Source organism: Xyrauchen texanus, chromosome 34 (genome assembly GCF_025860055.1).
Source record: "Xyrauchen texanus isolate HMW12.3.18 chromosome 34, RBS_HiC_50CHRs, whole genome shotgun sequence".
Taxonomy (NCBI): Eukaryota; Metazoa; Chordata; class Actinopteri; order Cypriniformes; family Catostomidae; genus Xyrauchen; species Xyrauchen texanus.
The window spans coordinates 6,000,660-6,011,282 of NC_068309.1; the positions used below are offsets into that span (position 1 = coordinate 6,000,660).

General features: G+C 35.4%; 1 protein-coding gene across 2 annotated transcripts in view; it reads left to right on the forward strand.

Annotated features, from left to right (window-relative positions):
* LOC127627439 (urokinase plasminogen activator surface receptor-like) overlaps nucleotides 1–8,621 on the forward strand; it is a 12,314-nt gene extending 3,693 nt beyond the window's left edge. Inside the window, exons 1-5 of one of the 2 annotated variants that reach the window (XM_052103811.1) lie at nucleotides 386–605; nucleotides 754–870; nucleotides 6,022–6,156; nucleotides 7,155–7,262; nucleotides 7,458–8,621. In XM_052103811.1, coding sequence (XP_051959771.1) covers nucleotides 557–605; nucleotides 754–870; nucleotides 6,022–6,156; nucleotides 7,155–7,262; nucleotides 7,458–7,648 — 600 coding nt within the window. In that variant the 5' untranslated portion in view covers nucleotides 386–556 and the 3' untranslated portion in view covers nucleotides 7,649–8,621. Of the gene's footprint in view, nucleotides 1–385; nucleotides 606–753; nucleotides 871–6,021; nucleotides 6,157–7,154; nucleotides 7,263–7,457 lie in introns of those variants that run through there. The other variant, XM_052103813.1, reaches the window with a different exon arrangement.
* Nucleotides 8,622–10,623: the final 2,002 nt, after the last annotated feature.

The window sequence follows — 10,623 nt, forward strand, 5'->3', positions numbered from 1 at the left end:
CTATTGAATAACATAAATGGAAATATGGGAATTATGTTGTGACTAAACAAAATCCAAAATAAATCAAAACTGTGTTATATTTTAGCATCTTTAAAGTCACACTTTGCCTAGAATTTGCATAAATGAACTCTTGACATTTTCTCAAGCAACTTCTTGAGGAACCACACTGGGATGCTTTTTAAACCGTACTGAAGGAGTTCTCATCTATGTTGGACACTTATTGGCTACTTTTCTTTATTATTTGGTCCAAGTAATCAATTTCAAAAACTTTTTTTATTATTACATTTTAGTTTTATAATGAAAGAAATGAATATGGTGGCACAATTATAAAATGAATTTAAAATATTTCAGCATACTCCTTCAGATCAAAAGATTTTTAAGATCATGAGAAATATTTCAGTCAAGTGTTTCAAAAGTTTTGACCGGTAGTGTTTGTATTAATGATCTTTCAGTCTATTGTAAATTTCATTTCCTCATCATGGCCCAACCCCTGTCAACAGCTATAAAATGCCCCTGAAATGAGCACAGTGTTAGTTCATTCTCCTCTTCACCAAAGATGGATCTTCAAGTCTCTTTTGTGCTGCTTTTCATTCTTTTCACTGGAGGTACAAAAACATCTAGAATATTTAATGTTAGTCTATTTAATTATTGGTATGCATACAGAGGTCATTGAATGTCTTTCTCTCTCTCTCTCTCTCTCTCTCTCTCTCTCTCTCTCTCTCTCTCTCTCTCTCTCTCTCTCTCTCTCTCTAGGATACTCTCTAAACTGTAAAACATGCATACCAGACCAGACAGGTACTTGTGTAGAAAAAACGGAGACATGCCCCAGTGGATTTTCAGAGTGTATGAGTTCAAAAGTGAAAATAACTGGTAAGTCCATTATGATGGAGTGGAAATGTACTGTTATAATTTAACTTGTCACATAACTGCTACTCTTTTACTGGGCAGAAATTAAAACTGCAAGCATAAAATATTTACCAGATTTATATTTTGATTTCTGACTATTTCATGAAGTACAGTAGGATCCAAAAGTCTGAGACCACATTGAAAATCTGTGATTTCAAATCTAACTTAAACCTGTAAATAAACAAAGTTTTAGGATTTAAAACCAAAAAACTTTATGACTTAAAATAAACATGAAATATTGAAGATTCTGTACAATTTCTAAGTTACTAAACCAATGTAAGCAAATTTGTGACATTGAATTCAACTCAAGGTCATATTTCCATGTTTCCATTGAAGAACACAATTAAAATGTTCAAATGCTGGAATAACATCGATCATCAGGTTTTGCACAAACTTGTTTAATCCACGCCAGCTCAAGTGCATGATGTCATTAAAGCAAAAGGGAGAAATACCAAATACTAATTTTGAAACCCATGTTAAATGTACACAAATTTACATAAATTGTATTACATTTGAAAAATGCTGAAAAAAAAAAAAGCATTTTCACAATGTCTCAGACATCTCGACCTCACTTTTTGTAATTGCACATTTTTATGTCTTAAACAGTATTATTGCCAGTGTTGGGTTAGTTACTCAAAATATGTAATCCAATACAAATGAATTCTCTAAATTGAAAGCAGATTACTTTACCTATTAGTGTAACTAAAAAGTAATCACACTACTAATTATTCTACTATTAAATCACTTTCTAAATCACTTTTCCTGGAAGTTTTTAAGGTAGGCTTGGGATCAATGCCATTTCCATGTATATATCAGGATTTCTTCAGATATAAATGTGGCTTCTTGTTGCACAATAGTCTTTGTCTTTCAACTTTGGTAAAGTATGAGCGACAAGGTTAATTAAAGTGGGTTGCTCATCTGGCAGACAAGATGCATTCTGAAATTTGAAACAATTATTTTCTATGAAGGTATGTATGCACACAGTGTGGGCTCGCCATTTCCAGAGGCTGTTAAAAATTCAGCATTGCCACTGAGCTCAACTCGCAAAGTTTTCCATTAAACTCAACCCAAATCTTTATCAAAAGACGATTATTTACTTTTGGGTCCCGCCTAGTAGGGGAATATTACAATGTTACCTTGGAAGACCTAGAAGTGACAGTCCCCACCCAAGGTGCTTTGAGTCTCAGGATACACAGTTAGTGTGTATATGTTTTAGCTTACATATTGTCTAATATACTGCAGGAATAAGAAGTTTGGGCTTCAGGTTTTATTTAACGATGATGATACGTTTTAAGTATTGTTTAATTAAATGTCAACACGGTGGCTTCCTGAAGAATAAAAGATGATGCAAAGTGATAACTCCAGCTCACGTTCCCAACCCCCTAAACCTAATAGTGAAAGTGAGACGCCCCTACTCCAAGGTAAGTTCCACAAATAATCTTCAGCTGTATTACTTTTAACAATTAATAATTTAATTTCTCTTTTTTTAGGAAACTATAAATTCTCCTGAAAATAATTTTCACAGTTATCTGAAATAATGAAATAAAATAATGATACAGAGAATAAAAGATTCTCCGAATTAGTCTTATAGACTTTATGAAACTACAAAACATCCATTTCAAACACTCTATATAACACTCTTCAGATGTATCCAGTAACCAATAACACTGGATGTTATTTAACAAAATACTGAATAAAGTTGAAGACTCTTGTAGTGCAATTCCAACTATTCACTTAAAATAACTCAGATGACTCTTTCAACTTTGTTCAAACGACTCTTTCAACTTTGTTCAAACGACTCTTTCAACTTTGTTCAAATGACTCTTTCAGCTCCGTTCAAATGACTCTTTCAGCTTCATTCAAATGACTCTTTCAGCTTCATTCAAATGACTCTTTCAGCTTCACATCAAATAGTTCAAATCACAGTTCAAGTGCAGTTCAAATATTCACTCAGTTCCATCTATCTCAGTAAAATGTTCGTATAGGTGTGTGTAAAGAACATTTGTACCAGACTGTTTCAACGATGACTCTGATGCGTTGACTTGCGATGACTGATTATGTGAGATAACTTGAAAGGATTTGTAACAATGAAACATAACAAAACATCTGAGACAGGACAGTGAAGAGATGTTGTCTGGTTGGCAGGGTAACAAACACAAAAAAACCAGAGAAGCTCAGCGCAGGTCAGGAAAACTCTGGAACTTTCTGGAAAAAAAATGTTGCAGCTCAGTCACAGCACGCACGTAGCCCACTTAAATAGGGTCGATCCACAAAAAGAAGATAAATACTTAATAAAAGCGATACTTGATCGTTGACTATTGTCAGACTCTTCTAAATGCCAAAAAATACTCGGGAAAAAAATCACTCATGCAAAACGAACTCTCCTTCTAGCGCACTTACAAATGTACTAAAGCGATGCGCGGGAAAACAACGTATCACTATAACACGGTTCACAGATGACTCCAAAAATGCAGTTTGACTAAAAAAACTTAAATTCCGTATTACGCCAGAAACAACAATGTTCTGAATGAAACTCGCGGCTTTAGCAACTCTCTTTCGTGCTCTCGGCCAGTCTCTTAACACCTTTCTCCGTAATCAACTGAACCAACTGAACTTCTGCTTTAACTACGTCTTCAGCTTCACACGATCATGTCAAAGTACACTTAACTCACGTAACTTAAACTGACTGTGTGCCTCCGTCGTCCTTTACATCTTCAGCTGAGAAAATGTCGACCTCTCGCACAGCTATTACAGCGTTACTCTCTTCACGAGCGCAGCGCGACTGTCTTCTTCCTCTTCTCTTTCGCACATACCATAGACAGCGCCACCCACCAAGATGAAAGCCCCTTAGTGAAAATATAGCAGCGTTACACAACATACAGAGAAATTGCATAATTACCAGTTTCATACACAAACCTGCAAACTCATCAACATCACTTTGTTAATTCTTGAAGAACTACAAAAACCTCAGTAACTTTGGACTGCAATCAGCTCATAATGTGTGTGTGATGCATGTTCATGCCACTACCGGCTTCAGTAAATGTTATGTCGCCCCCTTGTGGTCTCCCAAAGCTATTACATCAGACTACATTGAATGAAATTAACTGGCAGTGAATTGAAAGCACACAAATTAGGGTTCTAATTTAAATAATGGCTGATGTTAATATACCAATGCCTCAAATGTATCGATAAAATAACATGCCAATCAATAATCAATATATTAATTTTTTTATGACATCACTAGTTTTTGGTTTTACGCTCAAATTCATAATGTCCCTTCAGCTGTCGCAGAAACAATAACAGACGTACACCCAACACTGATTATTGCAACATGATCACATGGGAAGTAAACATGTTGCGACCAAACCAAAAGGGTTCTTGAAACATTGAAACCAAAAAAATCATATTTCCATTATCATTGACAAGCATGATTCTCAGCTTTTATTTATGTATTATGTATTTCTATTGACTGTATAACATAATTTACAACAAAAAATACTAAAAACTCGCTTACTAAACAATATTTGCCTCATTAATTGCACTTTGTACAGTTTAGTCAAAATGTATTCTGACCACATATTTTCATTAATTAATTCTACAGTACATGTTATTATATGACTAATATTTACCCAGATTTACATGGCAACATTTCCAAGCAGATATCACTGTGTTACCATACCATACCATACCAACTTAATTTGTTAAGCACTTTACAACAACCAAAGTTGACCAAAGTGCTGTACATAAAAATATAGAAAAATATACATAAACATATGTACAATTAATAACCATACAATAAAAACAAAGTAACAAATACAATCAAGTAAATAAAATCGAGTAAATAAAATCGAGTAAATAAAATCGAGTAAATAAAATCGACCTCTCACTAGGTGTTAAAAGTCACAGAGAAAAGATGGGTTTTAAGAAGGGTTTTAAAAACAGATAAAGAAGAGGCCTGCTTTACATGCAAAGGCAGATCATTCCATAGTCTAGGGGCAGACACAGCAAAGGCACGGTCCCCTCTGAGCTTACGCTTAGTTTTAGGCACAATCAGGAGCAGCTGATCATCTGACCTGAGAGCGCGGACGGGTTTATAAGAGTGTAGAAGCTCAGAGAGGTATGGCGGGGCAAGACCATTTAAAGATTTAAAAGCAAATAACAGAATTTTAAAATGGATCCTAACTTGAATAGGCAGCCAATGTAATGAAGCTAAAATAGGGGAAATGTGCTCATGTTTACGTGTGCCTGTTAAAAGACGTGCTGCTGCATTTTGTACCATCTGGAGACGGGTGATGGAGGACCCACTAACCCCCACATATAGGGAATTACAATAGTCCAGCCGTGTAGTTACAAAGGCGTGGATTGCAGTTTCAAAATGTTGTCTTGACAGAATTGGCTTTATTTTGGCCAGCTGCCTAAAATGAAAGAAGCTTGATTTGACAACAGCTTTGATGTGACTGTCAAATTTAAGCTCAGGGTCCACTTTAACTCCTAGATTTGTAATGTTAGATTTAATATAGGGTGCCAAGGAGCCCAGATCTACAGGCGGGGTCCCAGTGGTGCCTCCAAAACCATCACTTCTGTTTTTTATCATTAAAATTTAAAAAGTTCAGAGCCATCCAGGCCTTTATGTCATCGAGACAACTGAGTAGTTGTCCAACAGAGTTATCATTTTTCTTTTTAAGGGGTACATAAATCTGACTGTCATCTGCATAACAGTGGAATGAAATGCCGTACTTTCTAAGTATGGAACCAAGTGGAAGCAAATACAAAGAGAAAAGTAGAGGGCCGAGGACTGAGCCCTGTGGGACCCCACACAAGAGAGGAGCAGTGGAGGAAACAAATTCACCTATGCTGACACAAAAAGTTCGATCCGCTAAATATGACCTAAACCACTCCAGTGCCATGCCACTGATGCCCACCCACTGCCTTAAACGTGAAATCAATATCTCATGATCCACTGTGTCAAATGCAGCAGTTAGATCCAAAAGCACAAGGATAACACAGTCGCCAGAGTCAGTCGTTAAAAAGATATCATTCGTGTTCATTTATGACTGACCTTATTGCATTAAGTATTGTTATTCCTTTATGATTCATTTGTATCATTGTTTTCAGGTGTCTCTACTCAAATGAAAATAAAGACTTGTGCTCAGCCAAATGATTGTCAAACTGGGAACATGAACCTCGGTAACATTAAGATTTCTTCTTCATGCTGCAACACTGACAGCTGTAATGACAAAGATGCTCCAGGTACTGTCCTTTACTTTCCATATAATGATCTCCTTAAAAGCTAACATGAAATATGCTCAACAAGAGAAACATTTAGTTTGGGACTTCATTTAATTCATTGAGAATTAATTGGACCATAAAAAGTCATCTCTATATGATTTTTATTTTCTATATTGCATTTATAGGGGAGGGTTTGAAAATGAAGAGAGCTTGGTGATGTCAGCTGAAAAGATAAAGTTGTTTCATAGGTGGATCATGTTAGTACATTTTGATGAAAGATTACAAAGACAACATTTTGTGTGTGTGTGTGGTGCACAGATGAAGGAAAATGTATATAGTAAATATCAATTTTGAAATCATGTTGACTGAAATATGATTTAAATAATTCATGCATATGCAAATAATAAATTTTTACACAAGAAAATAAATATTATTTTATCAATGTAAAGAATTCAGACAATTTTTTTTAATCAATGTGTAGCTGATGTGTTAACCCCTTAAACTCTCACTCAAATTTAAAAGCTCACCATTTACACATACTGTGGAATTATAGCAAAAAAAAAAAATTTTCAGAGAACTGCCCAAATAAAAAAAAGACTTTTTAGAATCTTATGATAAACAGAATAATATTTATTTCATTTTATTTTTTATTATTTTCATCTTTTCACATGGCTTGTTGAGCGTGTTACCTCGGAGACATAGCGCTGGGCCAATTTGGTTGCTTAGGAGTCACTCAGTACGCCCTGGATTCAAACTTGCGACTCTAGGGGTGGTAGTCAGCGTCATGTGAAAAACATTTATTTTCACATAAAAATTCCTACCCCATTACCTCTAGAGGGCGCTCATTTTCAACGCAATTGTTTTGAGGCCTTTTAGTAATGTTTTTCTCTGAAAAGTTCAGATTTAAAGTTTTCAAATGATACCTCAAATGCATGACTTATTTATATGGAAAATTTAACGTTTAAACAAACTTTTTTCACGATATAGCGTTATATAAATTACCCTTGTTTCTTCTGTAGATCCCAGCTCTACCCCCAATGGGAAGCAGTGTTACACTTGCAATGATCCAAACTGCTCAAACGTGTTGAGTTGTTCAGTCAATGAAGACTACTGCATTAAAGCGTCAGGTAAGAATCTGGTAACTGAAGAAGAAAGTTAAAGTAATTATTTGGTCTTTCCATCATTGGTGGGCCATATATTATCCTGAACACATTATGATGCAAAAATCTGTCTTAAATACAGTTTAGGGTACACAGAGGCAAGCTCTGCCTTTGCTTGTCATTTATTTATGACTAAACTTATTTTTAATCTCTTTTAATCAGGGTCTTTTGGCGGCGTGTCAACTATTGTAAAAGGATGTGTCTCTAAATCTGTCTGTGATGCTGCAACATCGGTTCCAAATCTTGTGGATGTCACATGCTGTCAGGGGAACCTGTGTAACAGTGCAAAGAGCTTCACCCAGAGCTTCATGCTTCTCTTGTTGCCACTGTTCTCCTACACCCTGTTTCACTGAGTTTCACAAAGTGTATGAACATCTGGGTTAAAAGGTCCCCAGTGATTTTGGTTACAGTGATTTTGGTAAATATAGGGACAATAGTTATATCACAAAATTGGTCAACTTAGGCATATACTTTTGATGTTTTTTTGAGTAACAATATAGAATAATGTTTACTCATTGTGAGTCAGTTTCCATCACAGGATTTGAATGTGTTCAAATGACTTATTTCTTGTTTTACTCCACTTTTCAATATATATTGGTGTTTTATTTTGCAAATGTTTTATGCTTCCTATTAATTGGTGTTTCAACTCAATCTCATGTTCTTATGTATTTATACAATAATATTGTATTTAAGAACGGGAAGTCAAGGGTTAAATTGTTTTTAACAAAATGGTGTAAAACAATTGGAAATGGTGGGAAAATGTTGTATTTAAGCGAGAGGGAAAAAAGATGGGCAACCAGTGTTGGAGCACATGGACAAGGTTGTTAGCGCTGTTTGAGCACAATGGAAATGCTGGTCTCCATTGTTAATGAGGGAAGTGGGTACTGCTTTAATAGCATAAACAGGTAGCTTTTAGACTGTTTTTAAAATGACCTTGGTTTATTTGCTATTAAAGGGGTCATTTTATTTTTATTTTATCATTTTATTATCTTCCATGGGGTCCACTTATAATGTTAATAAAGCTTTTTGCAACAAACAGTCATAATTGAGTCATAATTGAGTCATATGTAATAATGTTCCACCCTGTCCCTGTCTGAAATGCTCGGTGTGGCCCTTTAAGACTTCAATGTAAACTCCCACTGTTGTGATTGGCTAACGTCATACTATGGAGTAAATTTCCCACCCAATGTATTGCGCTCACAGATCAAAAAATAATAAACAGTCATCTGACATTTTTTGCTCTTATTTACATTTTTTGCACACTTGCTGTGATAATGCAAATTCACTTAATTTTCATTAACCTGTGTTATTTTTTTATGCCCTCAATGTTTTTTTGGCAAAATAAAAGTCTTAAGAACCTTTGTAATAAAAAGCAACAATCTTCTATTTCTATATATGGAATATTCGTTATCCATAAGATGAAATCATCAGAAAAGAAACCTACACTGTAAACTGCTGTAATTTTTACAGTGAATACAATAGACTACTGTATTTTGCTATGAATTGTGGGACCATGCTAAATAATTACTGTAAATTTTACAGTAATATCTACAATAAGATACTGTGTGTTTTTTAAGGTAGACTACTGTTATAGCATTTTCCTATGATTTCTGGAGACATGATTATGCAGTAAATGCTAAAGGATATCATACAATTGTTTTCTTTTTATACATTTTTTTTAAAGAAGAAAAAAAAAACTTTTGCACAAGTTTTGAAATAAATATTTGGTACTTCACAAGTCAATAACACTAAAGCAATAGTCAACTGTAATAAATACAGCCTTTGTAACTAATTATTTACACCATGAAATTTGATTATGTACACATCTAGTAGTTTAAAACTTAAAAAAAAAACACACATGATTACACAACGACATCGGTGTAGCAGTGCATGTGATGTCATTTCGTCATCAGCCGCGGACATCTTGGGACTTTTCGCGCGCTGCATAACCGCTCAATTTTCGCGCTAACTTCATGCGCGCTACAATGACCAGAGGAGGACCAAGAATGAGAGTGTGACGAGGTGAGTGTATCCAGTTATTCATGTTTCAGTTAAAACGTGAAATCCTTTTACATGCAATAATTATTTTACCATTCATCAAGATCTTTCTTTGTATAACTAATATTTTTATTTTGTTATGTTGCAAAATGGATAATCTAGATTATCTGTCCAATTTTTTGATACTGAATTTGCTTGGTGAGTACAAAGTCATATTTACGATTAGCTGGGTATATTTTCTTCATCATGAAAGTGTGACTGGGCATCTGTGTTACTATTACATTTTCATAAATATTCCGTATAACATTATTTTAGATTGCTGGTAGTTTATGTAAACTTTTAAACATTGAAATTTAATGAATACAATTTAATTGTGTTGATTTTACGCAACTCAGTAGTGGTTCACTTGACTGCTAAGCCATTAGCTAATTAGCACATGTTTGTTCGATGATGATGCTATAATGATTTTTTTATGTTTAGTTTTATGTTAATATTACTTGTAAAGTTGCATGGTATTCATATTTGTACTTTAGTTGTTCATTAGAAAGTACATTGGAAATTGCTCTGCACGCTTTATTGCTGTGCATGTATTAGCTTGTGAAGTTTTGTTTTTTGCAGTTTAACATGTTTATCTGTCAATTCTGTAACATTGAGAGCAATACAATCCTGAGTTTTGTGCAGCATGTGAAATTGCATAGAAATGTGCCTAATTCACGATTTAGATGTGGTGTGCTTGACGGCCCCCATGTTTTCACTAAGTTTTCTTTATTGAAGTCCCACATACAGACATCACAGGGAACATCACAGGTCTGCTAAAGAGTATCAGGCTCAGATGTGTGATAAAACATTTAAATGCCATGTAGACATTTGTGAAGTTCAATGAGGGACCCTAAGACAGTTTTTGTCTCATTTGAAGAGCCATATTCAGACAGTGCAGATGATGTTGTCTTCATGTCATCATCGGTCCGTGACCTTCAGCTCTCACTGGATCGCTTGGCAGTCGAGTGTGAAGCAGCTGGGATGAGGATTAGTACCTCTAAATCTGAGGCCATGGTTCTCAGCAGGAAACCGATGGAGTGCGTACTCCAGGTAGGGAATGAGGTTTTGCCCCAAGTGAAGGAGTTCAAGTACCTCGGGGTCTTGTTCACGAGTGAGGGGACAATGGAGCGGGAGGTTGGCCGGAGAATCGGGGCAGCGGGGGCGGTATTGCACTCGCTCTATCGCACCGTTATCACGAAAAGAGAGCTGAGCCGAAAGGCAAAGCTCTCGATCTACCGGTCAATTTTTGTTCCTACCCTCACCTATGGTCATGAAGGTTGGGTCATGACCG